The sequence below is a fragment of the Crocodylus siamensis genome, chromosome 1, assembly GCF_052110815.1.
Source record: "Crocodylus siamensis isolate JL-2025a chromosome 1, ASM5211081v1, whole genome shotgun sequence".
Classification (NCBI taxonomy): domain Eukaryota; kingdom Metazoa; phylum Chordata; order Crocodylia; family Crocodylidae; genus Crocodylus; species Crocodylus siamensis.
Genome location: NC_143395.1, coordinates 421456493 through 421482545, shown reverse-complemented (window position 1 = coordinate 421482545; position 26053 = coordinate 421456493). Strand labels below are relative to the sequence as shown.

The 26053-nt window shown below is 57.2% G+C and overlaps 2 protein-coding genes and 1 pseudogene across 6 annotated transcripts in view; all 3 read left to right on the top strand.

Annotated features, from left to right (window-relative positions):
• The window catches only part of NUP98 (nucleoporin 98 and 96 precursor), a 52702-nt gene extending 49200 nt beyond the window's left edge, over positions 1-3502 (top strand). For all 3 annotated transcript variants that reach the window (XM_090030983.1, XM_090030980.1, XM_090030982.1), the window contains exons 32-33: positions 296-407; positions 1888-3502. In XM_090030983.1, the coding sequence (XP_089887109.1) occupies positions 296-407; positions 1888-2105 (330 nt within the window). In that variant the 3' untranslated portion in view covers positions 2106-3502. The remainder of the gene's footprint in view (positions 1-295; positions 408-1887) is intronic.
• Positions 3503-7048: 3546 nt separating this feature from the next.
• Positions 7049-25955, top strand: CHRNA10 (cholinergic receptor nicotinic alpha 10 subunit). Of its 3 annotated transcripts, XM_090030969.1 has the most exons (6): positions 7049-7222; positions 8655-9023; positions 10685-10830; positions 11359-11513; positions 12358-12890; positions 23142-25955. In XM_090030969.1, exons 2-6 carry the CDS (start codon positions 8954-8956, stop codon positions 23669-23671), a joined length of 1434 nt encoding a protein of 477 aa, XP_089887095.1. In that variant the 5' UTR covers positions 7049-7222; positions 8655-8953; the 3' UTR covers positions 23672-25955. The 3 variants fall into 3 exon arrangements, with proteins under 3 accessions (XP_089887095.1, XP_089887093.1, XP_089887092.1); XM_090030967.1 differs by lacking the exon at positions 7049-7222 and having other exon boundaries at positions 8521-9023; XM_090030966.1 differs by lacking the exons at positions 7049-7222; positions 8655-9023 and having other exon boundaries at positions 9034-10830.
• LOC149875586 (U2 spliceosomal RNA) lies at positions 24672-24795 on the top strand (annotated as a pseudogene).
• Positions 25956-26053: the final 98 nt, after the last annotated feature.

The following is a 26053-nucleotide window of genomic DNA, read 5'->3' as shown; positions in this document are numbered from 1 at the left end:
TTCAAGGATGTGTTAATTTGCCTTTTCTCCCTCTGTTTATTGCACATGATGCAGCAAATGTTACTTTTTTCAGTTAATAACTATTGTTACATGTGTTGAAAACTTAAACTCCTAAGTTAGCAGATTTTGGCTTGTCCTGTCACAGCAAAGAGCTTTTGATTTCATATTTTTTGCTTAAGATGCTTAGATGTGTTTTGTTTGTTTGTGGTACAGTAGGGTGGGTGCAAAGGGGTCCCAAACAACCGATAAATAGTTGCCTTCCTCCCATGTAACCAACTCTTGTATTTGCTTTCAGCTGGATTGTTCCACATACGAGTTGGAGAGATTACATACCAAAGTGACGTCGCTATGCAATAGGATAGAACAGATACAGTGCCACAGCGCCAAGGACCGATTGGCTCAGTCAGGTAAGGTTATTTGTAGAGAGTGGAGAGTGCGGCTAACAGTGAGAACTGAGGATTAGGCTTTGCAAGGCTGAGACCCTACAACCTCACCAAGCTGAGGCTGGCTTTCTCCAAAAATGCTACTTCCTGGCTGTATCTTTTGCTTTGGCTCATGTTCTGTACTACAGGGCAGGTAGATGCTGGTAGAGATGATTCACATTCTTGCTCTAGGTCTGCAAGGTGCAGAAACACCTTACATGCAGATCTCCCGGCCTGTGCCACATCTTTGCCATTGTAGCATTGAGAACATGACTGTAGAAGGGCAGACTGCAGTAAATTACCTTCTTTTTGGGACTGCAGCCACAGTCATAGTCATTGCAGTGCTTATCATGTCATCTGACTGTTGCAGCTTTGTCTTTGGGGGTCTGCCTGCTTGGTGCTTGCTAGGGCTGTCAACCACGAGCTCTCCAGGGTGGGTGGAACCAGCTATGACAGTGTGCCCTGAGGCCCAGGTTGAGCAGCTCCCTGCAACAGTGACTTGACTGATTCTGGGAGGACTTCAGTGGTATTCAACTTGTGGGAGGGGGTGGAGGGTGCTCTGCAAGTACTTCTTGTTCAAAGATAATGGCTCTGAAAGTGCTTTAGACGCTTCATAACAACCAAAAGCTAGCTACTGCTGATAAAGGGGGTGGGGGTGGTCTTACTCTGAGGGGACCAGCTCATCCTGGTTGTCTCACTGTAGAAGCAGGGTTGAGGAGGCATGTTATCTTACTGGAAAGATAAGGGCATTGTGCTGAGCTCTGTAAGCTACCTCATGGTGAACAGCACAAGTACCTTGCCTCTGCTGAATAGTTTACAATAGAAGCACCATAGTTAAGAACATAAAAACTGCCATTTACTGGATCAGACCATAGGTCCATGTTGCCCAGTGTCCTGTGTCACACAGGCAGAGAGCGGATGTGTAAAGGGAGAGTGAATTTGGTAGGGCCGGGGTTTGCTTTTTTTTTTCCTCCACTGTTCTTTTCACTTGCAGCCTCCAGCATTAAAGATGTAGGAAGCTGCGACTGAGGCTGTGCCCCTCACTCCCCTGCTCAATAACTACTGAAGCTTCTTTCCTCCAGTAACATATCCAGTCCTTCTCTGAATTTGGCTAACCTGTCAGCTTTCACCGCATCTGATGGCAATGAATTCCACACTTTAATGATGTGCGGTGTGAAAAAACTTCCTTTTGTTAGTTTTAAATGCACTCCCTACCAGTTTCATTAAAGCTAGTTTCTTGCATAAAACCCCCTAAGTCTGAAGACTGGGCTCAGACATTTGGCAAGTCTGTGGGAGAGATGCTTGTGAAGGGGTGAGCTTGGAGCAGTGCAGGGCTAAAGGCAGGGTGGGATTATGTCAAGACAGTTGCCTGCTTTATTTTTAAACTTGCTCCTCAGTCAAGAGGGGAAACCTTCTGCTACCTACAAACTAGACACTGAAACTCAAGTTCTCTGCTTGCTTCCAGACATGGCCAAGCGCATCGCTAACCTGCTGCGGGTGGTGCTGAGCCTACAGCACTCTCCAGAGCCTGCATCCGACTCCACGCCCGACTTGCAGCGAGTCCCCCTCCGCCTGCTTGCGCCCCACATTGGCCGGCTCCCCATGCCGGAGGACTATGCCCTGGAGGAACTGCGCAGCCTCACGCAGTCCTACCTACGGGAACTGATGGTGGTGACGCAGTGAGACAGGCCTGCTTCTGCGGATAGACTCGTTTTTATCATTTGTGGACCCTGCCCACAAGGGTCAAGGTTAACATCTCCCTGGGCAGCACCCTCTCCAGCCACACAGCTTTTCCACAGGGGTGTGCTGGGCTAAGTGGGCTGGGGGAGCAGCCTAAGACTCAGACCCCTCTGACCGGCACCCTTTTCTACAGTTAATAAACACCTCTTGCAGACCTCCTCTGCAAGCTGTCTCGTATCTGTGGAGGGAGCATGGCAGTGGTGCCCTGGGTCTCTCAGCAGGTATTTGCTACTGACTTGCAGCACAGAAGACAGCAAAGCAGTTTTGGGACAGCTCTTTGGCAGTAGGCACGTTCAGTCTGGCAGTACTGCACTAGTTAGACGAACTGTTGGCATCTGAATCGATTAGAGATGAACCAAACTTCATTTAAAGGATTTGGTGGGTGGGTAGGTGGGTGGGGAGGGACGGTAAGGGACTAATTTCTCTATAGTAAAACATAGAGAACTCTTTTTTTTTTTCCAGCCTGTGTCCAGTAGTGAGGTTGGAAACCCACAAGTGTGTAACCCCCTCCGTCTGAAAGGCAAGAAGCCAAGCTGTTCCTTTGCCTCAGGCCAGAGGGGGTTGACACTGGAGTGCATGTGCCTTAAGGTCTGTCCTGCACTGTCCAGGCGTCTGGAGGAAAGATGTCCATGGGTTCTCCATAGTTGTGTGTGTGCAGTGTGTTGCTACCCTTCGGTAAAACAAAGCAGCTCTGTGAATCCAGGCCTGTAACTCCGTACCGAAACCACCCTACCAAAGGAGGGGAGGTCCTTGGTGAGAGCCAGCAGCCTGCATTCCAGAGGCGTCAGCATTGTAAGCTGGCTCCCATGTCGTTTTGAACACAGCTGCATGGAAGGCCGGTCCCTGTGCCGGTTCAGGGCCCCGGCGCGTGCCAGAACCCTGGGCTGCGTTGAAGGGAGGTGCCTGCTCGCTCAGTCCATTCACGCCTGTGTTTTCAGCCTAGAACATGCCGTTTTGTTTGTGTTTGCTGTGTAGCTGGATTACATCGTCGTCATCGAGCACAAGAACATTCTGCAAGTGAACAGCTGGTAGCATCCGATTTACTATAGTTTGTACAGTCTTTACTTTTACTGTGTCTAGAAGCTGACTATTTTTGGAAACATATTGGCCTACTCTGATTTTGGGGTCGCAGTCACGGTGCCACCTGCCCGCAGGCAATCGCTGACAAATCCGGCAGCCGACGGGGCCCGACCTGTGCTGTGGATTGGCTCTTTGAGGGTCCTTTATGCATGAGGATTATGTAAAGGTTTTTATTAAAAGTATAAATAAATGATCTAGATTATTTTCCTGTCTTTCTGAAAATACTTTCTTAAAAATAAATAAATAAAAAGTTTATAGTATTGCTAAGGTTTTCTTTGCTTCTTAACCATGGATCCTCTCGGCAGCCAGGGATCTCAAAGGGGTGCCCGCAGTTAGACACGCAGCTGTCGCGTACTCCTGAGGGGTGTGGGGCTCCGAGCTCTGACTTGTCTACAGTCTCCTTCCTGCAAAGCCCAGGAGGAGTCCGCGATTTGGGGGAGGTTTGTTTAACCAGTGGGCAGGGAACGCGGGGCTGCCCCACAGCAGAGAGCACTGGTGTATCTGCCTGCGACAACCACAAGCACAGAGGTGACCAACACTGACACAGCCACGATCAGCGCTTATTAGACCCCCAGAGCCAGGCACATGTAGTTGACTGTCCTGCTTTGGAGGAGGGCTCCCACAATCTGGCCTAAGATTAGCCAGAGCCACATCCTTCTTCCATGAATCAGGCAGCCGATGCGGAGGGGTGCTGAGGGAAAGCTGCCCAAATCCCACGGATCCCTGCTGCTCCTGGGAGAATGAAGACAGCACTGCTTGCTTCCTCAGTGACCGGGAGGCGTCCACCCTCTCCATGTGAACAGCACAGGGAGATGAGCAGCTCCTGGAATCGCACCCTTGCCGTTTCCGTCCGGCAGCCACTGGCTCTCGTGGCTGAGAAACGCTTCAGAAGCTGGCCTGGGTGTCACCTGTGTTGTGACCTCTGCCCGAGTCCGCAGAGAGACCGAAACCCCATGGAGAAGCAGGAGCTGCCCTGTGCAGCTCAGCAACACCTGCTGCTCATGGGGCTTCTCGCCCACCTTTCCAGGGGCTCTGGTCAGAAGAGGCAACTGGGTTCAAGCAGCATCTCTGCTCCAAGGTAAGACCTGCGTGGGTGTGTTTGGCTGCGCTGCCTGCGTCCCCCTGGGGCGGGGAGGTTGCAGGGTGCAGTCACTGCCAAAGGCACCTTGCTGTGGCTGTGGCACAGAGGGTCATGGGAGAGGTGGTGGGAACAGCTCAGTATCCCACCAGTACTGCCATAAGAAATGCACCACCCACACCCTGCTCCCTTTCGGCTGCGTGGGAGCACTGGTACTGCCGCCTCCCTGCAGAGGTCTGAAAAAAACATGAGCTGAGGGAGGGAGGGAGGCAGCCAGCGCCCGTAGCTGGAACAGGCCCAGTTCAGTAGCAAGTGTTCTGTAAACGGAGACCCCGTCGTTGCTGATTGGGGCTGGGGGTCAGTGGCTTCTTTTTAATTAATACCCTGGATAATGTGACGGGGAATTCAATGCTCTTGCCCTCTCTTTGCCTTTGTACAGAGCGAGCGGGGAAACATTGCTTACCTGGACAACCTCGGAGTGAACTCCTGGCGGCGGCGCCAACCGTGGGATCTTCCGCGTTGAAGCCAGCGATCAAAGCTCTCTTCCACACGCACCCCTCCAGTAGCAACACACGCTTGAACTTTTTCTGATGTTCTTGATTAGCTGGATTCGTGTTTCCTCAATTCCATTATGGGGTGAGGGCTTCTCTGGAGCTGCTGCTCTTGCCTTCCCTGTTGTGCTGTTTCTCTTCGCAATGGAGGTTGCAAAGTTTTATAGCAGCTAAAGCCCACGGCACTTACCCCTTAAGCCATGTGCAGTGTCCATTGCCCAGCCCCTCACCCTCTCAGAGCACAGCAGAAAGCAGAGGATTGCGAGGGAAGAGACACCCCTGGAGAAAAGTAGCAAGAGAAAAAGCAAAGAGACCTCGGACAAATTGGAGGATTGGACCCAAACGAATCTCATGAGGTTCAATAAGGAGAAGTGCAAAGTCCCGCACTTCGGATGGAGCAATCCCGTGCACCGGTGCAGGCTGGGGGTGACGGGCTGGGCAGCAGCTCTGCAGAAAAGGACCTGGGCGTGACGGGACAAGAAGCTGAACAGGAGCTGGCAGTGTGCCCTCATTGCCAAGAAGGCTGCATCAGCAGGAGCGTTGCACACTCAATCACGGAGGGCAGTGATTCTTCCCCTCTATTCAGCACTGGCGAAGCCACATCTGGACTCCCGTGTCCAGTTTTGGGCCCCCATTACAGAAAAGATGTGGACACAGCGGAGAGAGTCCAGCGGAGGGCAGTGACAATGGTTGGGGGGGCTGAGGGACAGGACTGGCGAGGAGAGGAGAAGGGAACTGGGCTGATTTGGTCTGCAGAAGAGAAGACTGAGGGGGGATTTGATAGCAGCCTTCGGTTCCCTGCCGGGGGGATGCAAAGAGGATGGAGCTGGGCTGGTTCTCAGTGGGGGCAGGTGACAGGACAGGGAGCAATGGGCTCAAGCTGCAGCAAGGGAAATTGAGGTTGCATATTATATCCTTAAGAGGAGGGTGGTGAAGCGCTGGCACAGATTACCCAGAGAGGTGGTGGAGTCTCCATCTTCAGAGGTTTTTAAGACCCAGGTAGACAAAGCCTTGGCTGGGATGATGCAGTTGGGGCTGGTCCTGCTTGGAGCAGGGGGTTGGACTAGATGTGACCTCCTGAGCTCCCTTCAACCCTCATTTCTATGACTCTATGAAGGCGTTTTATAGGGGAGGCTGGTAGAAAGGTGGTGTGATGAAGCAGGAAGTAGCAAATGGGAAGCAGGTGCCTCTAAATACCTATTTAATAATAACCCAGGGGGAAAGCACTGCATCCCAAACTGTAAGGGGTGGACCAGGGAACTCGCTGACCCAAGATGCGGACGCAGAGGGGTAGCAGGATCCAGGTGGTGGTCACGTGTCTGGCATTACATTCTCCCATGTTGCGTGTTAAGGGGAGCACGTCACGCTTGCGACACAACATTACGACCTGCCTAGCATGGGTGAAGAGTTTCTCCTGCCTGTGAGTTGTTCTGCAAGTGTCGGTGAGGCGGCTTGTACGCTGGCGCCGGACCCCCTGATTCACAGGCTCCTGCCACGCGTTGCTCTGTTACACCATTGACTCTTGAATAGCTCAATTTAAATGTAGACCGAAGACGCGGGCCAAGCAATGCCCGTGCCATAAAAGTTGCTAGGCAGCTATCAACATGTCCCTCCAGCTATCAAAAGAGCCAACCTGTGACAAAGTTAGTGCTTGAAAATATGTAGCTGTTTTATAGCTAGTTTCTAGCCATCTTTCATGTGAATGAGCAGCAGGGCCCTGTGGTCATTACCTGACTATTGATTAGCCCTGTGCTTGCTAGCTAGAGCCCCTAGGTTAGCCCCGTGTACCTGGAAACAACTCGGGTTATTTAAAAACAGGTATGCAGAGGTGCCCTGGAAATGTTACGGTCTCTTTATCCCTCACCTCGCGCCTTCTACCGTCTGGCTCCTCCGAAGGGTCACAGGCTGTGTGATCCCAAGGTCGTTGATGTAACGGCCAGACCCAGCAGCGCGCACAGCTTCGCCAGGCCATGGGAACTGGCCCCTCTTCTCCCAAAGGAGCATCTCTCCGGCTAAACGGGTCTTCCTGGTCTTCTGCGTAGCATCTGCCCATGACGATGCCTGCTTAGAGGGGAGGGTCCCTCTCAGCCTCTCCGTGGCAAGGAGAAGGCACGCCGCAGCGCCTGCCTCCGGCTTTTTTCCTGCAGGGGAGGGTTGTGTTTATATAACCCGTGGTTAAATGTGTCACCTGTACCAGCTCTGAGGCTGGTGGAGTTAGATCAGGCAGTGACTTATCCTCTCTCTCCCCATTACTTTAATTAGCTTCATGCAAATCCACCTGCTGCTCCGGAGGAGTTGTGCAACGTTGCGGCCCAGACTTCAGGCTTCGGGGATGAATAATTCACCAACCTGTAAGCAAAACCGCATCCAGCTGGGGATTAGCATCTGAATGGGCTGGGGGAGCTGCTGGGGGTGTTGGGGCTGGGGAAGCAGTCGTGGCTCGTCTCCTTCGGGGCCAGCCTGGTCCCAGCCACCTCCTAGAGTCCCTGCATCCTGGCTGGGCACTGCCTGGGGCTGCCCTGCTGCAACCAGGGCCGGGGGGACAGTGGCTTTTAAATGATGCTTCCCTTGGTCTCTTCCCACTCTGGGTCCCCCACCTGGGGCAGCAAAGGCAAGGGAGCACGCTCTTTTTCCCCCTTGTCCTCCAGGCCCCCAAAGCTTTTGATCGCACTCACTAAGCTAGGGGCAGCTGGACCATGGACCAGCATCTTGGCACTGAGGCTTCGCCGTGCCTCACTGGAAAGAGGGTGGTCTTGCTACCGAGGGGCATTCGGATCCTGGCTCCATGTCTCAGACCTGGTGTTTTTCTGCCTCCAGTTGCATCGGAGGACACTCGGGGCGGGGGCCAGCTCTCGTTGGGCAAGCCCCAGAGCCTGGGAGATACGGGGGTCTGCCGGCTCAGGTCCATCCACAGCAGGCCCAGGGGAAGGGGGCTTCCCGAGGCTGCGTCCCTCGGGACAGCCAGCACTTTATTCCACAAAGGAGGGTTGCAAAGCTGAGACTCGGGGCAGCTCCTGGGGTCATCTGAACTGGATGGCAGCGAGAGGGAGTAATGCCACCTCTTTCTTCCTCCTCCTCCTTCCTTCCTTTTTCATTGCCACCAGTGCCATGTGCTGTCTGGCAAGGTCTGAGCCCCACAACCTGGGTGAGCAGGGGGAGAGCGGCTGTACCCCTGAGAAGAGAGACTTCCTCCTTCGGGGGGAGGGGGGGTTGGCCCTAAATCAGGCTCCCCAGTGATGGGCTGGGGGTCCATCCTTGGAAATCTCTAGGTGGGCTGGGTTGAGTCTGCCCCGGACTCACTGGGCTGTCCTGAGGGCCCTGCCAGCTCTGCTGTCCCATGGAGCCCCTGCTGTGCTGTGTGGGAGGGGCCGGGGGACATGACCAAGGCTATGCAGGGAGTCTTTGGCAGAGTCAAAACCCCATTTAGTGCCTTTTCTGCAGCTCTGGGTTTCCCCTTGCACTGGGGCACATCCCAAGCGCGAGTGAGAGCCAGCCTTGGGGGAGGGGTTGTTTTCTGTGGGTCCTGAGATCGTCTGACTGTGCGTGGCATGGCGTGGTGTCACCCGTGGCTGGAGGTGCCAGGTGGGGGCGTGTCGCGGGGGGGGGGGTAGTAGTGCCTTCCTCTGCCCCAGTTGCAGCCTCACGCTCGCTCTCCTGGCGGTGTCGCAGCTCCTCCGTGCTGTCTCTGTCCCCTGGGGGACCCTCCCTTCCTTCCTTCCCTCCCTTTCCCCTGTTCCTCTAGGCTCAGTTTTCACCCGCGTGCCTCTGCCCTGCTCTCTCCAGGCAGCTGCAAGCTTCCCCCTGCCCGGAGGCGACGGAGACCTGCTCGGAGCGCTCTTTCGTAGAGGAAGACTCTGCTCCACGGAGAAGGAAATCCCCGAGTGATTCTGCGCCCAGAGGAGCCGACCCATGCGCCGCCTCTGCCTTCCTGCTCGCAGGCACCGCCGGGCTGGCCGTGCCCTCGCTCCAGCATCACCAGGGCTGCTGGCAGCACAGATGCACCCCTGACCTGCACTGGGGCTCCCTGCCAGGCTGCAAAATTCCCCCCACGCCGGCCGGGCGTCCGTCGTGGGGGCACGAGCATGAAGCCCAGGGCAGGCCTCGGCTCCCTCCTGCTCTCCCTGTGCTTCTCGGGACTTCCCCTGCTACCAGGTAAGACGCCATCAATGCCTCCGCACCCCTCGCTGAGCAGGGTCCAGCTGACTGCAGGAAGCTCCTGGGACCTGAGCGGCCAGCACTTACCGAGCTCCTCAGGGCATGCCGCCCCCGCGCCTTTGCGGGGTTACATCTGGCCCCCAGCCCGTGGAGCTGCGCACCGGGCAGCCTGCAATTCAGTCAGGCGTGCAAGGGTCCGGGGGTCCCCTGGAAACATGGCCGGCTTGGCCCCACGCTGTAAACGAGCCTGTCTCATGCCCACCCCTGAAACACAACACCTGGCATTAAACTTTCACGCGCAGGATGGGGCGCTGCTCTCCCAGCCGCCTCCGTCCCTCCGTCCCGCGGCCCCCATGGGCAGGGGGGCGCGGGGTTGGGCTGGGCAGAGCTCGAGCTAGGTCCTGCGTTTCAGAGCTGAGCTGGCCTGGCTCTGGGACCCAAAGCTCAAGCACCCAAGTGGCCCCCATGGGAGCCAGAAGTCAAGATGGGGGTCCTGTCTCCATGGCCTGTGCTGGGGGGAGCTCCCTCCTTTCCAGCCCCACCTTGCTGATGCTCCTGCTGGCATCTGACTCCATGCACGGAGGGTCTGGGTCCCACGCTGGCCTGCAGAGGCCATGGGACAGGCAGCGGGGCAGGGATCTGCAGCACAGATCAGCTGAGTCCAGGGGAGAGGCTTTCCCGTCATCCCTGCTCGATGCTACCAGCCTCCTGGAAAGGACTGCGGTTGCTGTAGCCTCAGCACGGCCCCAGAGGGTCCCGGCTAGAGGGTCTTGTCCCTCCACCCAGGGTCAGACCGATGCTGCATTTGGGATTTAGAAGGGGTTTCCCACCAGTCAGATTGGTATGCGCTTGCAGGGGGGGCAGTGGGGAGCCATGAGCCCGAGGCTACATCTGCAGTCGGTGACAGAGCCGGGCCCAGCTCTCCTGAGCCTCTGCTGAGCATTTTGGCTTCAGACCTGCCCTTCCCCTTGGCACAGTTCTTGGGAGCAGAGAGAAAGGAGCCTCCCCGCTTCGGTTGGGATGTGCAGGGACACGTTGCAGCAGCCTTGAAACGCTTTGTGACCCTTCTTGTGGCGCCAGCCCCAGCGCCTGCCCAAGGCATCTCCCTCCAAGTGGTCACCAGGCTCCTAAACCTCTCCGGCCACCCGCATGCAGTGCAGCCTGGCCCGGTCACCCTTGACCATGAGCTGTCAGCACCTGCTCCAGAGGTCACATCTAGTCCAACCCCTGCCTGAGTCTGGATCAGCCCTGTCCAAACCAGCCCAGCCAGTCCATTATATAAACGCGGCGCAAGACCATCCCCGACTCTGACGCAGCCCCAGACGTCGCGCTTGAACCTGCCCCAGGGAAAGCAGAGGGACCGCGGCCGCCACCGTCCTGCTCCTGTAAAAGGTTGTTAATAGATGCTCAAGAGATCCCAAGCAGAGACCGTGCCCCCATACAGAGGAAGGCAAACCCCCTCGGTCCATACCACTCTGACTGGGGGTGGGGGGGAAACCTTCCTGACCCTAAACGTGGCATGGAGTGGAGGGGCAAGACCCTCAGGGTCTTCCTCAGCTGCTGCCTGTGGAGTCTGTCGGTGCCGGGGTTGGCCGGTTGCAGCCGGGGGCCGTGCCTTCTCCCCCCCGCTCCTCTCTCCCCTTTCCCTCCTGACCCAGGCTGCCTGGGGGCCCAGGGGAGACTGGCCTACAAGCTGCTCAATGACCTGTTCGCCAACTACTCCAGCGCCCTGCGGCCCGTGGAGGACACGGACCGGGCTCTGAACGTCACCCTGCAGATCACGCTCTCCCAGATCATCGACATGGTGAGTCGGGGCCCGCTGGTCCGGGCCGGCCGAGCCCGTCTCCCCAGCAAAGCTACCTTCCGGCAAGAGAGCCGGCTGCCGGGGATCGCTCCGGCTGGGGTGGTGGTGCGGCGCGGCCGGGGGCTACGGTGGGGCTGCCCTGTTGCACCTGTCAGCATGTAGGAAACCGCGGGTCCTGCCTGGAGGGGTTTTCTCTAATTGGGGCCGGAGGGTTGTAGGAAGTGGGGTCACGGCACCATGCTTTGGGGCAATCCTTAGGCCGGCAGCTGCCCAGGGACGTGGGGACTGGACCCACCAGCCCACTGGCTGTTGCTACTGCCAGGCAGCTGAGCAGCCCCCTGGACCTTGCTGGGATGAGCTACGTGGCGCAAGTTAATGAGTCCCAAGGGGCCAGGTCAGGACTGAGTCCCTCTTATTGGGCGATTCATGGCGGCGAAAGGGTGAGGCACTCTGTGCTACCCCGACATTGCACAGCGGTCCATGCACCTGCCCGCTCCCTCCTCATGCCTCTCTCCCCCCCGGCTGCAGGATGAGAGGAACCAGGTCCTGACATCTTACCTGTGGATCCGGCAGGTGTGGGTGGACGCCTACCTGACCTGGAGCAAGGACGATTACGGTGGGATTGATATCATCCACATCCCCAGCAGCTACGTGTGGCGCCCCGACATTGTCCTCTACAATAAGTGGGTTTATCTCCTCTACAATAAGTGGGTTTATCTCCTCTACAATAAGTGGGTTTATCGTCCTTTAATGAGTGGGTTTATGGGGGCTGGGAGGCAGCGTTCCCTCCCGGCCCTGCTTCTGCGTGCGGCTCCTGCTGGCAGGGCTCTGGGGATGGAGAGGGCCTGGCGTTCGGCCCCGATCCTGTCGGCAGGGGTTGGCTTCCACGGGCTCGTAATAGTTGCAAAGAAGTGGGGCTGGATGGATGATGGGTTTGTCTGGGTTGGTTGGGACAGAGCTGATCCTGCCTCAGGCAGGGCTTGGACTAGATGTGGCCACGGCAGGTCCCTTCCAGCTCGGCTCCTCCATGATTTTGACAGGGCTGCAGAAGCTGGCTCCTGAGCCGGACATTCACGCTGGCCCCGATCCTGAGGGGTAAAGGAGCTCTGCAGGATGAGAGAGATGCACCAAGACTTAAATTCCTCATGTATTTTGGCATTGTGTGGGTTTGCGTGTTGCCGCGAGGCATGGGAGTGGCTCGTGGGGAGAAAGGTGACCCCAGTTAGTCCCTGGGAAACTTGCTCAGAGCTTGTTTAGTGGCTTTGAGCAAGAGACTTCAGGCCCGAGGGCAAGGGCCATGACCTGGGAGCCCTGGTGAAAGACTGCTAATGGGGACTGGGTTTCAGCCGTGACTGGGCAGGGCAGGGCCCTGGTTAACTGGGGTGAAGACGAGACCTGGTGGGGTCTGCTGTGGGGCACCTGGCTGTGGTTACCTGCAGCTGTGGGCCCACAGGCTGGGCTTGGACCTGGGGAGGGAGGCCAGAGCAGCTCCCACTCATCCCCGTGGCCTCTTCCTTCCTTGTCCAGTGCCGACGACCAGTTCACGGGCTCCATGGAGACCAACGTGGTGATCCGCCACGACGGGCGGGTGATGTGGGACTCGCCGGCCATCACCAAGAGTTCGTGCAAGGTGGATGTGTCCTACTTCCCCTTCGACGGGCAGCAGTGCCGCCTCACTTTCGGCTCCTGGACCTACAACGGGAACCAGATCGACCTCCGCAACGGGCTGGACACGGGAGACCTCACCGACTTCGTGGAGAACGTGGAGTGGCAGGTGCTGGGCATGCCGGCCCGGCGCAACGTGGTCACCTACGGCTGCTGCTCGGAGCCCTACCCCGACGTCACCTACACACTCATCCTCCAGCGCCGCGCCTCCTTCTACATCTTCAACCTGCTGCTGCCTTGCATCATGATCTCCTTCCTGGCCCCGCTGGGCTTCTACCTCCCAGCCGACTCGGGGGAGAAAGTGTCCCTGGGTGTGACCGTCCTGCTGGCCCTCACCGTCTTCCAGCTGCTGGTGGCGGAGAGCATGCCGCCCTCCGAGAACGTGCCCCTCATCGGTGAGTCGCCTGTGCTAAGTCACCCTGCCTCTGCTTTTTTGCTTCCTCCCGGTTCTTCCTCAGCGCACGCAGCAGGATTTTGGGTACCCTCCCAAACCCCTTCCCTTACCTGGGGCTTAGTACCATGCTCGTGGCCACTGTCTCTATCCCACCTGCCTCAGCGGACTAAATGCAACCCTATTCCACCCAGCTCACGTTCATGAATCCTTCCCTTTGCTTCTCTTGGGGCTCAATTTTGAGGTGCAGATGTGCCCTAACCGTGGGGGCATGTCTGGGTTTTGAGGGGACACGTTCACCCATGGCCTAGCAGATGAGGTAGGTAGGATGTAGCTCTCAGCCAAGACCGTTCGTCTTCCCAAGGGACAGGCCTCTGCCATGCCATGTAGCCCCTTTGCCCCAGCCACCTGCGGAGGGTTTAGATTGAGAGTGTGGTCGGGGGTAGAAAGGTAAGAAAGATTTATTGACTTAGAGAAGATTATTGATGAGAGAAGCAATCAAACAGGTAAGAGAGAGGGGCCAGGGTAACGCTGGGACGAGGGGTCAGCACACACACCCACAGGAGGCCTCAAATGCCTCTACACAAACGCTCGTAGCATGGGCAACAAGCAGGAGGAGCTCACCCTCCTGCCGGCTGACACCAGCCCGGACATAGTGGGGGTCACGGAAACGTGTGGGACTCAACTCATGATTGGGCGGTGAATGTCAAGGGCTATGGGCTGTACAGGAGGGACAGGATAGGAAAGAGAGGTGGGGGCGTGGCGCTCTATATTAAGGAGGAAGACACATCCTCGTTAATTAGCAAGGAGCCAGGGGAGGGGCACTCTGAAGTGCTTTGGGTTAGAGTACAAGGCAGTCGAGGGGAAAGAGACTTAACGGTGGGAGTCTACTACAGACCCCCTGACCAGGGAGAGGAGCTTGACCAGGAATTCTTGGGTCAGCTCACAGAGGTGGTGAAGGCTAAGGATGTGGTAGTCATGGGGGACCTGAACTGCCCGGACATCTGCTGGGAAGGGCAGTCAGCCAGGTCTGACCGCTCACGTAGGGTCTTGGCCAGAGCGCAGGACCTCCATCTAACCCAGGAGGTGCACAGCCCCACCAGGGGGACGCCTTGTTGGACCTAGTGCTGGCCACGGGTGACGACCTGGTGCGGGGGCTGCAGGTGCTCGACCACCTGGGCCACAGCGATCATCGCCTGCTGGGAGTCACCATCCAGCACAAGGTGGCAAGGGCACGCAGTAAGACAGTGGCCCTGGATTTTAGGAGGGCAAACTTCAACCAGCTAAGGAGGATAGTTGGAGAAGCGCTGAGGTCCCAGCGGGGAGGGGAGCCGGGTGTCCAAGGAGAGTGGTTGTTCCCCAAGGAGACGATCCTCCAAGCCCAAAGGAAGGTAATCCCAACGAGGATCAAAGGGAGCAGGGGAGCACACAAGCCTCCGTGGCTCACCAAAAGCATCTGGGAATGTCTCCTTGCTAAAAAGGAAGCTTATACCCAGTGGAAAGAAGGGGACATCACCAGGGAGGGCTATTCTGCAGTCGCTCGGGGATGTAGGGGGGCAGTCAGGAAGGCCAAGGCAGAGATGGGACTGGGGCTAGCTTCCCAGATTAAGGACAATAAGAAGTCCTTTTTTAAATACATAGGGGGTAAAAAGAAGGTCCCGGGTAATGTGGGGCCCTTGCAGGACGACATGGGTAACATGGTCGTCACACCAGATAGCAAAGCTAACATGTTTAACGATGTCTTTGCCTCCGTCTTCCTAAGCAGGGACCAGAACAGCCACCTCCCTGCTGGGCCCCCTCGGGCCCCGGGGGAGGCACACCTGGGCCACGGGTTAGCGAGGATTTAGTTAGGGAGCTTCTGGAGGGGCTGGATGCATTCAAGTCAGCCGGCCCGGATGATCTCCACCCTAGAGTGCTAAAGGAACTGGCCGAGGTCATTGCAAGTCCCCTGGCACGGCTTTGCGAGCACTCGTGGTGCTCTTGTGAGGTACCGGAGGACAGGAAGAGGGCCAACGTGGTCCCCATCTTCAAAAAAGGCAGGAAGGAAGACCCGGGAAACTATAGGCGGGTTAGTCTCACCTCGATCCTAGGCAAGCTGTTTGAGAAAATTATGCTGGCACACATCCAGGAGGGACCAGCAGGGGACTGCATGCTTAGGGGCAACCAGCACGGGTTCATCAGTGGCAGGTCCTGTCAGACCAACCTGGTGGCCTTTTACGATCAGATCACCAGATCACTAGATGCAGGGGTAGCAGTGGATATTGTCTTCCTGGACTTCTGGAAGGCTTTTGACACTGTCTCTCACCCCGTTCTCATTAAGAAACTGGGGGGCTGTGGTGTTGACACCCACACAGTCAGATGTGTCGCCAACTGGCGGGTGGGCCGCACCCAGAGGGTGGTGGTGGATGGGTCCTTCTCGACCTGGAGGGATGTGGGCAGTGGGGTCCCCCAGGGCTCGGTCCTCGGGCGCGCACTGTTCAACATCTTCATCAGCGATTTGGATGAGGGGGTAAAAAGCCCCTGTTCAAATTTGCTGATGACACTAAGATGTGGGGGGATGTGGGAACATTGGAAGGATGCAACAGGCTACAATCTGACCTAGAGAGGTTACAAGGGTGGGCGGACGAGAATAGGATGGACTTCAACACAGACAAGTGCAAGGTGATGCACCTGAGGAGGAACAACCGGCACCATACCTACAGGTTAGGGAACTCCCCTCTTGTCAGCACAGAGGCGGAAAGGGATCTGGGGGTCATCATTGACTCCCAAGATGAACATGGGCTGGCAGTGTGGAGAGGCAGTAAGGAAGGCCAACTGCACCTTGGCATGCATCCACAGATGCATCTCGAGCAGGTCCAGGGAGGTGACCCTCCCCCTCTGTGCAGCACTGGTCAGGCCGCAGCGGGAGGACTGCGTCCAATTCTGGGCGCCGCACTTCAGGGGGGACGTGGACAGCATGGAGAGGGGCCAGAGGAGGCCACCCGCATGATCAGGGGACAACAGGGCAGGCCCTATGAGGACAGGCTGTGGGACCTGAATCTGTTCAGCCTCCAAAAGAGAAGACTGAGGGGGATCTTGTGGCCTGTTATAAACTAGTCAGGGGGGATCAGCAGGCATTGAGGGAGTCCCTGTTCCCCCGAGCACCGCCAGGAGTGACCAGGAATAACGGTCACAAGCTGGCAGAGGGCAGGTTTAGGCTAGATATCAGGAGGCGCGACTTCACGGTCAAGGCGGCTAGGATCTGGACCCAACTTCTGAGAGAAGTGGTGCAGGCTCCTACCCCGGGGGTGTTTAAGAGGAGGTTAGATGAACATGTAGCTGGGGTCATTTGACCCCAGTACTCTTTCCTGCCACAGCAGGGGGTCGGACTAGATGATCTGCTCAGGTCCCTTCCGACCCTAGAAACTATGAAACTATGAAAAAAAACACAGCTATGTGTAATAACAAGACAAACGATGACAGACAAAAGCAATTTGTGTCAGCAACTTATTGGCAGTCCTTCTGATGCCCAATACACAGCGAGCTTCTCTTTCCGCAAAGTTCAGCAAGGTCAGGCGTCCCTGAGCAACGCCGTCTGAGGGGTGCCGGGAAGGACCCTGAAACACAGTTCTTGGGCTCCTTGAGATCCACGGGCCCACTGATCCAGGCAACAGCTAACTCACCCTTTTCACAGAGCTGCGTCTTCCTTCTGAATGGTTTCCAGATATTTCAGCTAATTTATAGCTTCTGAAAGACTGATAAGGTACGACCACATTGATTCCTTTTTCTTCAACTGTCCATAGACTGACCAATAGCAATACAAGCCTTGCATTCCTTTGATAAGGTAATTTTAACTGCGCCACAGGGCCTTACTACTTCTAGGCTTTGTTAAATTTACTAGGCCTTACTTTATACAAGGCCTCACGACATCTTAAACTATAATTAGGCTTTTAGCAACAACTTATAGCTTAATATCTAAACAAATACATAAAAACACTTGGTCTAATCTTCATACAGCCTTCAGCAAGCACTTTTATCACACAGACATACTTTTCAGCTGCCACACCCCTTATAAAGGATTTTGCTCTTCTACTGGGAGGCTGCTCCAGCCCCTTCTCCCCACCCTGCTCCAATAGTTCAATACCAGCTCCTTCTGTCCAGCATGCATTTATTCATGGGCAGTGCCTATCCATCCGGTTCAGCATGAGCTCATCTTTCTTCAGCATGGGTGAGCAGAAGGGCACTGGAATCTTCTTGCTGCCGGGTATGATGGTGTACATACCGTCCTGCCCCATCTTAGCTGGGAACATGTGGCCTCAAGTTGCATTTGTCCCATCCATGACTGCTTGCACGGTGATGTGTTGCCCTTGGGGATGGACTCAGGCTCCTGGGTCTTTCTTTTCCTCCAACTCAGCAGGAACTCTTGCTGCTGGTCCCCTGGTGCGTGATCTTGCCCTCCAGGATCTTGGGGAACGTCTGTTCACCAGGGCGCCCCAAGGGATGACGAGGTCGAACGGTCACAAACTCCTGCAAGACCGTTTCAGGCTAGACATAAGGGAGAATTTCTTTCCTGTCCGAGCCCCCAAGGTCTGGAACAGCCTGCCAGCGGAGGTGGTTCAAGCACCTACATTGAACACCTTCAAGAGTAAATTGGATGCTTATCTTGCTGGGATCCTATGACCCCAGCTGACTTCCTGCCCTTTGGGCAGGGGGCTGGACTCGATGATCTCCCGAGGTCCCTTCCAGCCCTGATGTCTATGAAGTCTATGAAATCAGGACTGTTACATTTCACTTGGTTCCTAGTCAGCTGTCGCTTTCCAGTTCCTCCTCAAATGACATTCCAAACCCCTCTGTATCTGCAGAAAAGGACCTGGGGGTGACAGGGGACAAGGAGCTGAACAGGAGCTAGCAGTGTGCCCTTGTTGCCAAGAAGGCAGATGGCATCCTGGGCTGCACTGGTAGCAGCGCTGCCGGCAGATTGAGGGCAGTGATTTTTCCCCTCTCTTCAGCACTGGGGAGGCCACATCTGGAGTCCTGTGCCCAGTAGTGGGATGTACAGAAAGGATTTGGACATGCTGGAGAGAGTCCAGTGGAGAGCAACAAAAATGGTTGAGGGGCTGGGGCGCATGAGGTGTGAGGAGAGGCTGAGGGAAATGGGCTGATTGAGTCTGCAGAAGAGAAGACCGAGGGGGGTGGGAGGGTGGGGTTGAATAGCAGCCTTCAGCTCCGTGCAGGGGGGTTGCAAAGAGGATGATGCTGGACTGTTCTCAGTGGGAGCAGATAACAGGACAAGGAGCAATGGGCTCCAGTTGCAGCAAGGGAAGTTGAAGTTAGATATTAAGAAAAACTTTCTCACCAGGAGGTTGGTGAGGCACTGGAGCAAGCTTCCCTGAGAGGTGGTGCAGTCTCCATCCTTGGAGGTGTTTAAGACCCGGGTAGACAAAAGTGTTGGGTGGGATGATGTAGTTGGGGCTGGTCCTGCTTTGAGCAGGGGGTTGGACTAGATGTGACCTCCTGAGGTCCCCTCCAACCCTCATTTTCTACGATGGACAGAGCCTCTCTGCTCTTGTCAGTGGACATCTAACCCAGGAGGTGCACAGCCCCACCAGGGGAGACGCCTTGTTGGACCTGGTGCTGGCCACGGGTGATGACCTGGTGAGGGGGCTGCGGGTGATGGGCCACCTGGGAGACAGTGATCATCGCTTGCTGGAATTCACCATCCAGCGTAAGGTGGCAAAGGGCTGCAGCAAGGCAACAGCCCTAGACTTTAGGAGGGCTGACTTCAACAAGCTAAGGAGGATCGTTGGGGAAGCGCTGAGGACCCAGAGGGGAAGGGAATCAGATGTCGAAGGTGAGTGGTTGCTCCTTAAGGAGACGATCCTCCATGCCCAAAGGGAGGTAATCCCAACAAGGGTCAAAGGGAGCAGGAGGGCACATAAACCCCCATGGCTCACTAGGAGCATCCGGGAATGTCTCCTTGCTAAAAGGGAGGCATATACCCAATGGAGAGATGGGGTCATCACCAAGAAGGACTATGTTACAGTCGCCTGAGGATGTAGGGGGGCAGTCAGGAGAGCCAAGGCAGAGATGGAGATAGGACTAGCTTCCCGGATTAAGGACAATAAGAAGTCCTTCTTCAAATACATAGGGGGTAAAAAGAGGGTCCCGGGTAATGTGGGGCCCCTGCAGGACACGATGGGCAACTTAGTCGTCACGCCAGATGACAAAGCTAACATATTTAACGATTTCTTTGCCTCTGTCTTCCTAAGTAGGGACCAGTTCAGCCACCTCCCTGCTGGGCCCCCCTCGGGCCCCGGGAGAGACACGCCTGGGCCAGGGGTTAGCGAGGAGTTAGTTAGGGTACTTCTGGAGAGGCTGGACGTGTTCAAGTCCGCTGGTCCGGACGATCTTCACCCTAGGGTTCTACAGGAACTGGCCGAGGTCATTGCGGGACCCCTGGCGCGGCTCTGTGAGCACTCGTGGTGCTCTGGCGAGGTGCCGGAGGACTGGAAGAGGGCCAACGTGGTCCCTATCTTCAAAAAGGGAAAAAAAGAGGACCCGGGAAATTACAGGCCAGTTAGTCTGACCTCAATCCCGGGTAAGCTCTTTGAAAAAATTATCCTGGCACACATCCAGGAGGGCCTTGCGGGGGAATGCATGCTCAGGGGCAACCAACATGGGTTCATCAGTGGCAGGTCTTTGTCAGACCAACCTGGTGGCCTTTTACGATCAGGTCACCAAATCATTAGACGCAGGGGTTGCTGTGGATGTAGTCTTTCTGGACTTCCGGAAGGCTTTCGACACTGTCTCTCACCCTGTCCTCATCAAAAAGCTGGGAGACTGTGGTGTCGATGCCCACACGGTCAAATGGGTCGCCAACTGGTTGGAGGGCCGCACCCAGAGGGTGGTAGTGGATGGGTTCTTCTCGACCTGGAAGGACGTGGGCAGTGGGGTCCCCCAGGGCTCGGTCCTCGGGCCCGCACTGTTCAACATCTTCATCAGTGACTTGGATGAGGGGGTAGAAAGCACCCTGTTCAAGTTTGCTGATGACACTAAGATGTGGGGGGATGTGGGTGCACTAGAAGGGTGCAATAGGCTACAAGCTGACCTTGACAGGTTGCAACGGTGGGCGGATGAGAATAGGATGGGGTTTAACACTGATAAGTGCAAGGTGTTGCACATGGGGAGGAAGAACCGGCACCACACTTACAGGTTGGGGAACGCCCCTCTTGCCAGCACGGAGACGGAAAAGGATCTTGGAGTCGTCATTGACTCCACGATGAACATGGGCCGGCAGTGTGGGGAGGCAGTCAAGAAGGCCAACCGTACCCTGTCATGCATCCACAGATGCATCTCGAGCAGGTCCAGGGAGGTGATCCTCCCCCTCTGTGCGGCACTGGTCAGGCCGCAGCTGGAGTACTGCGTCCAGTTCTGGGCGCCACACTTCAAGAGGGATGTCGACAGCATGGAGAGGGTCCAGAGGAGGCCACTCGCATGATCAGGGGTCAGCAGGGCAGGCCTTATGAGGAGAGGCTACGGGACCTGAACCTGTTTAGCCTCCACAAGAGAAGGTTAAGGGGGGACCTTGTGGCCTGCTACAAACTGGTCGGGGGGATCAGCAGGTATTGGGGGAGTCCCTGTTCCCCCGTGCGCTGCCAGGAGTGACCAGGAATAACGGTCACAAGCTGGCGGAGGGTAGGGTTAGATTAGATATTAGGAGGCGCTACTTCACAGTCAGGGCGGCTAGGGCCTGGAACCGGCTTCCAGGGGAAGTGGTGCAGGCTCCTAGCCTGGGGATTTTTAAAAGGAAGTTAGATGAGCACCTTGCCGGGGTCATCTGACCCCGGTGCTCTTTCCTGCCAAGGCAGGGGGTCGGACTAGATGATCTACCTAAGTCCCTTCCGACTCTAGCTACTATGAAACTATGAAACATCCTGCTACCCTCTCCCCTACAGCCAGTCCCTTGTTCCCCAGAGCATCCTTGCACTGATCCCCATCTCTTTTGAATGAAGTTGTAACTTTCCAGGCAGCAGCATATCAAGTGCCTGGCCTTAGGCTTGCACCTCTACTATCTGGCACTCAGGACCATGGTATCCAACCCACGGGGCTCACCACGGGTCCAGAAATGTGACGGCAGGGGAGCGGCTGTTAACGCTGCCAGTGCTCCCTTACCACCAGATTTCCAGTGCTGTGGGGGGCACCGTGGGCTGGGCAATGTGGCTCCGAAGGTCAGATTTGGCCCATGGGCTGGGGGCGAAGCACCCCTGCCCTAGACAACCTGTTATCAGAAAAAGATATATCGGCTTGGTCTGGCATTTTTTACCTATTGAGTGGGTTTTCATAGATTTCATAGACATTAGGGCTGGAAGGGACCTCGGGAGATCATCGAGTCCAGTTTTGGACTGCAGGGGGTCAGTCAATGATCTTGCTGGTCCAATCAGGCCTTGCAACCTAGGAGGCTGACTTTCATGTGAGCATGGGAGATTTTCCCCTGCTTTTGGAGAGCCAGCACTCAGATTTTTTTTTTTTTTTTACCTGAAAATTGGAGGCAGCAGGAATTTTCAAACGGTTCTTGATAGATCTCCGAGAGATCAAAGACTCGAGCCCAGTTTGGAGAAATTGCTTGAAACGGCTTAAATAAGTGATTTAGCCTGGAAAATAGAAAGCTGAGTGGGGGGGATTTGATCACAGTCTTCAAAGCCCTGAAGGGCGATGAAAGGGAGGCTGGAGATGGGCTTTTCTCTGTGGCCGCGGGGACAGGGCTACGAGCAATGGCCTCCAGCTGCAGCAGGGGAAACTGAGGTTGGAGCTGAGGAGGAGCTTGCTGGCTCTGGGGGTGGTGCGGCGCTGGAGCAGGCTCGTAGAGAGACGGTGGAGTCTCCATCCCTGGAAAGTTTCAAGAGCAGGTTGGACGGACACATGTCTGGGATGGTTTAGTCAGCAATGACCTTGCCCTGAGCAGGGGCTGGACTAGCTGTGACCTTGCGAAGTCCCTTCCAGCCTGACTTTCCTATGAGCCTTTCAGGTGTCTTTCACTGACAGTCTTTTTTTTTCAGCCCGGTGTTTTTCTGGGGCTTATTTTGAACGCAGCGTTCACGAAGGTCAGCACAGCTCAGGCCAAGTCGGGCTGAATTTACTGCGTACAAAGGCTCGTGCATCCGTGACTCTTCTGCTCCGACTGCCCAAAGCAAGCTTGAGGGCTGACCCTTGCTGTGAGCAAAGGCAATCTCACCAGGATGCTCTAGATAAGGGGAGCTCAACCCCTGGAGCCATGCAGTCCAGCTCCTGGGTGCCCACCGGGGTCCAGAAATTTAGCAGCGAGTGACTGGTAGCAATCGAAGCTGCAAGATTTCCAAGCCCCCTGCAGCTGAACTGCCTCCGGTCCCACGCAAAGGGATTGGACCCGCGTCTTGCGTGGCTGGATGGAGCCAGGGCCTGATCCAGCCACTTGGCAATGGCTCAGTTGGGGCCCAGTGCAAGTGCACAGGATCGGGGCCTGCATTCACCCAAGGGTGCCTTAGATCAGCTGGGAGAGAGGGGAGGCTTGTTACGGTACAGATCCAGGAAGACGTGGGCGCTAAGCCTGGGGAATGCAGGGCCAAATCCTGGCATGCAGCCTCATTGCTTTGCCCCAGGTTTGGACCCTGGTGGTGCCACTGAGAGAGCCTGACATGGGAGCATTGGTCCCGTCTTCCCCAAGGGGCCGCGGGCTGGGCACTGTCCTCTTGTGTGCGGCTGAGCTCTCGTTGCAAAAAAAGCCACCAGCCTCCTGGGCTGGATTAAGAAGCGTCCCTTGCAAATCACGGGCGGGGATACTTCCACGCTCGTCAGCTCTGGGGAGGCCTCCCCGGGCGTCCTGCATCCAGTTTCGGGGCCCGCACTTCAGGGAGGAAGCAGGCAGGTAGGACGGAGCGACGGCTCTGATCAGGGACCTGGGAGACCAGACTGACGAAGAAAGGCTGAAAGACCTCGGGTATTGAGTCTGGAGGGGAGAAGGCTGTCTTCAAGCAGTCTCCAAGTCCCTGAAAGGCGGTGACGGAGGATGGCGATGGGCTTTCTCTGCGGCCGCAGGGGACGGGGCTAGACATGATGGCCTCCGGCTGCTGCAGGGGAAACTGAGGCGGGAGCCGAGGAGGAACTTTCTGGCTCAGAGGTCGGGCTTTGGCTGAATTGTTCCCGTCTCCCCAGGGCCAAGGGGCAGATGGCTGGAGGGGCGGGGGGTCCCTTCCCCGCAAGGCTGCGTCTGTCCCCACGACCTCCCCTTCTCTCCCCGCAGGGAAGTATTACATCGCCACCATGACCATGATCACGGCCTCCACCGCGCTGACCATCTTCATCATGAACATCCACCACTGCGGCCCGGGGGCCCGGCCCGTGCCCCGCTGGGCTCGGAGGCTCATCCTGCGCTACATGGCCCGCGCGTTCTTCGTCTACGAGGTGGGCGAGAGCTGCAAGAGCCCGGCGCGGGAGCCCGGCGCCCTGCCCGGGGTGCAGGCGGGGAGCGGCCGGATCGGGGCCCCGCAGTCCGAGCCCGGCGGCCCCTCGGCCTGGCAGGAGACGGGCAGGCGCGCGAACTTGGAGAGGGGGGGCAGGGCGGAGGGGCCCGCACCGCGGTGCCTGTGCCACCAGGACAGCTTGCTGCGCAACGTGGAGTACATTGCCAACTGCTTCCGGGACCAGAAGGCCTCTCAGCGGCGGGCTGGGGAGTGGAAAAAGGTGGCGAAGGTGATGGACCGCTTCTTCATGTGGGTCTTCTTCCTCATGGTCTTCTTCATGAGCGTGCTCATCGTGGGGAAAGCGGCCTGAAGGGCCCCTTCAGCACCGGGGGCTGCTGCCCGGCCTCGCCAGCCCACCCCCCTGCAAACCCCGCGCTCCTTTTGCCCGGCGGAGACTGATCCTCGGGAGGACTGTGGACCCGGTGCGCCCCCCCACCCCGCCACGAGCTACGTGTCTCGGGTGGGCGCTGGGTGTCAGGACTCCTGTTCGCGCTCCCTGGTGCCGGGAGAAGAGCGGAGGCTAGTGGTGAGAGCAGGGGAGAAGGCACCAGCTCTCAGCTCCGGGAGTGGGGCCCGAGAGACGTGGAGAAGAGACCTTACCTACCCGCTGGGGGTGTCGGGCAGCAGGCAGGGTAGAGCTGCACCTCGTAGACTGACGGAGGCAGCGATGCCGAAGCTTTTGCAAGCAGCAGGTCCTGTCCCCAGGTGCTGTGCCAGGCGAGGCCAAGTCCCAGGTGTGCGCAGAAACCCCCGAGGGCTCATGGGCACCCCCATTCCCCTCTGGATGGGGAGCGCCCAGCTCTGATTCGGGTGCCGGGGCTGCGGCTGCACCTGGGGCAGCTGCTGGGGAGCAAGGCACCGAAATAAATCCCCTGGAAGCTCCATGCAGGGCCCCAGGGGGGTTTGCAGCCCAAACCGAGTAAGCATCTTGCAAATGCTTCCAGGCTTAGGAAGTGCTTAGAGACTGAATAGGATGCGCTGCGTCTTCCTCAGTGCCCCCATTCCCAGGGTGCTGTCTGCCATCTCTGTCAGCAAGGGCCCGGGCACGTTTGCACGGGTGGTATTTATGCCTGTTTGGTCTCTATGGCCCTTGCATCCGGAGCGAACAGGCCGCAGCTCTCCCAGGGTAAGTGCGTGCATGTGCTATGGCACCGTCTTACCGTTACCCGATGGCCCATTTTCCTGGAGCACACAGCTACCCTCCCTCCTCCTTTCTCCGGGGCCAGTCGCAGAGATGCTCTGGCTGCTTCCTGGCGGGGGAAGCACCGTGACCACGTAGGCGGGCTCCCCGGGGCGGGTGATTGTCTCTGATACGTCCTCCATCAGAGGTCTATATTGAGATTTTTTGGAGTTGGGTGGTGGAACCGGAGCGTGCTCCATCCACTCCATGCATTGACCTGGTATTACAGTGCTTCCAGGACCGGTGCAAAAAAACAGAAAAAAAAAATCCTTTCTCCGGGGTAAACCGCCGCTCATGGCTTCATATCGGGCACCTGCTCCTGCCTCAGGCGGGCGCAAAGATCAGTTACCCTGGGGTAAGTGCGTTGTGTGTCCAGGCCCCCCGTAGCCTGGCTGTGGGGCAAGGAGCTGAGCTCTGGTCCCTCTTGTGCCTCCAGCAAGGGGGAGCAGGGACCTCCATCAGAGAGCTCTTAACCCCGCCGTGCTGGGTGGCAGGAGGCTGGCAGGGGTCTTGCAGCTGGAGCCGTGGGGGATCTCCTCGCATCTCATGATGCGTCTGCAGAGCCGGCACCTCTTCCCGTCAGCCAGGACCCCTCCGGTTGCCTGGAGCGTGCAGTGATCGGGAGCAACCACGCAGCTCCTGCTGGGGCCCAGCAGCCCGGGCCCGCAAGCCGGGGATTACCCAGGCCTGGCCTCGCTGTGCTAGGCCAGGAGGCCTTCCAGGAGACATGTTTGCTGCCCCGTGTCCGGGCTGGGTACCGCAACTGCTAATCCTACAGGGCCGAGAGTCATCCCCTGCCCCCAGCACCTTTCTTATCCCAAGCCTTCGTGTCCCCCCTTCCCTCTGCCCGCTCCTCTCCCCAGCAGCATGGACAAAGCCGATGCTTTGATAAAATCCCCAGCTGCTGGCTCAGCTTTGACAGGACGTAAACCTTGCCGGAGTGGACTTGGGCATGTTATGGTCAGTGAGCCGTGCCTGGGGCACATCCGCCGGCCTGTCTTTGCATCCTGTTGTCCTTCACCACCCGGCCCTGGTGCATGGTGCTGTGGGCCTGCTGGGGCGAGGAGCAGGGTGGACCCACGCTGTGTCCTGAGCATGCTGGTGCTGTGGTTTTTTGGGCGACACGGCCCACCCAGACACCCCTCTGCACCCTTGGGCTCTGTCCTGCGCTGGCTGTGAAAACCAACTCTGCTCTCTGGTGCTGCCCCTTAAGGATGGTAGGAAGGGGAGAGTTTGCCTGATCACCCGCCACAGGGACCGTCCTCCCGCCCCCAGGCTTATTACTGCATCACAAGGGGCAGCTCCAAACCATCCTGCCCCCCCCCCCCCCGGCATGGGCTCCACGAGGGGCAGACCACTGTCCTCCAGGTCATGACGTGGTCCTCAACCAGGGCCCCACAGCACTCTGGGAGGCCACGAGATCCTTTCAAGGGGGCCGTGGGCTGCTGTGCAACACGCGCGGGTCCACAGACGAGCAACCTGCCCAGATAAACCCGGAGCTGTCGGGGGGCG

Bases quoted from the DNA above. Each gene is read 5' to 3' on its own strand.
- CHRNA10 (XM_090030966.1), top strand. From the start codon at position 10,546: ATGGAGTGGAGGGGCAAGACCCTCAGGGTCTTCCTCAGCTGCTGCCTG. The intron at 11,514-12,357 runs GTGGGTTTATCT...TTCCTTGTCCAG, and splicing joins GACATTGTCCTCTACAATAA to TGCCGACGACCAGTTCACGG. The intron at 12,891-23,141 runs GTGAGTCGCCTG...CTCTCCCCGCAG, and splicing joins CGAGAACGTGCCCCTCATCG to GGAAGTATTACATCGCCACC.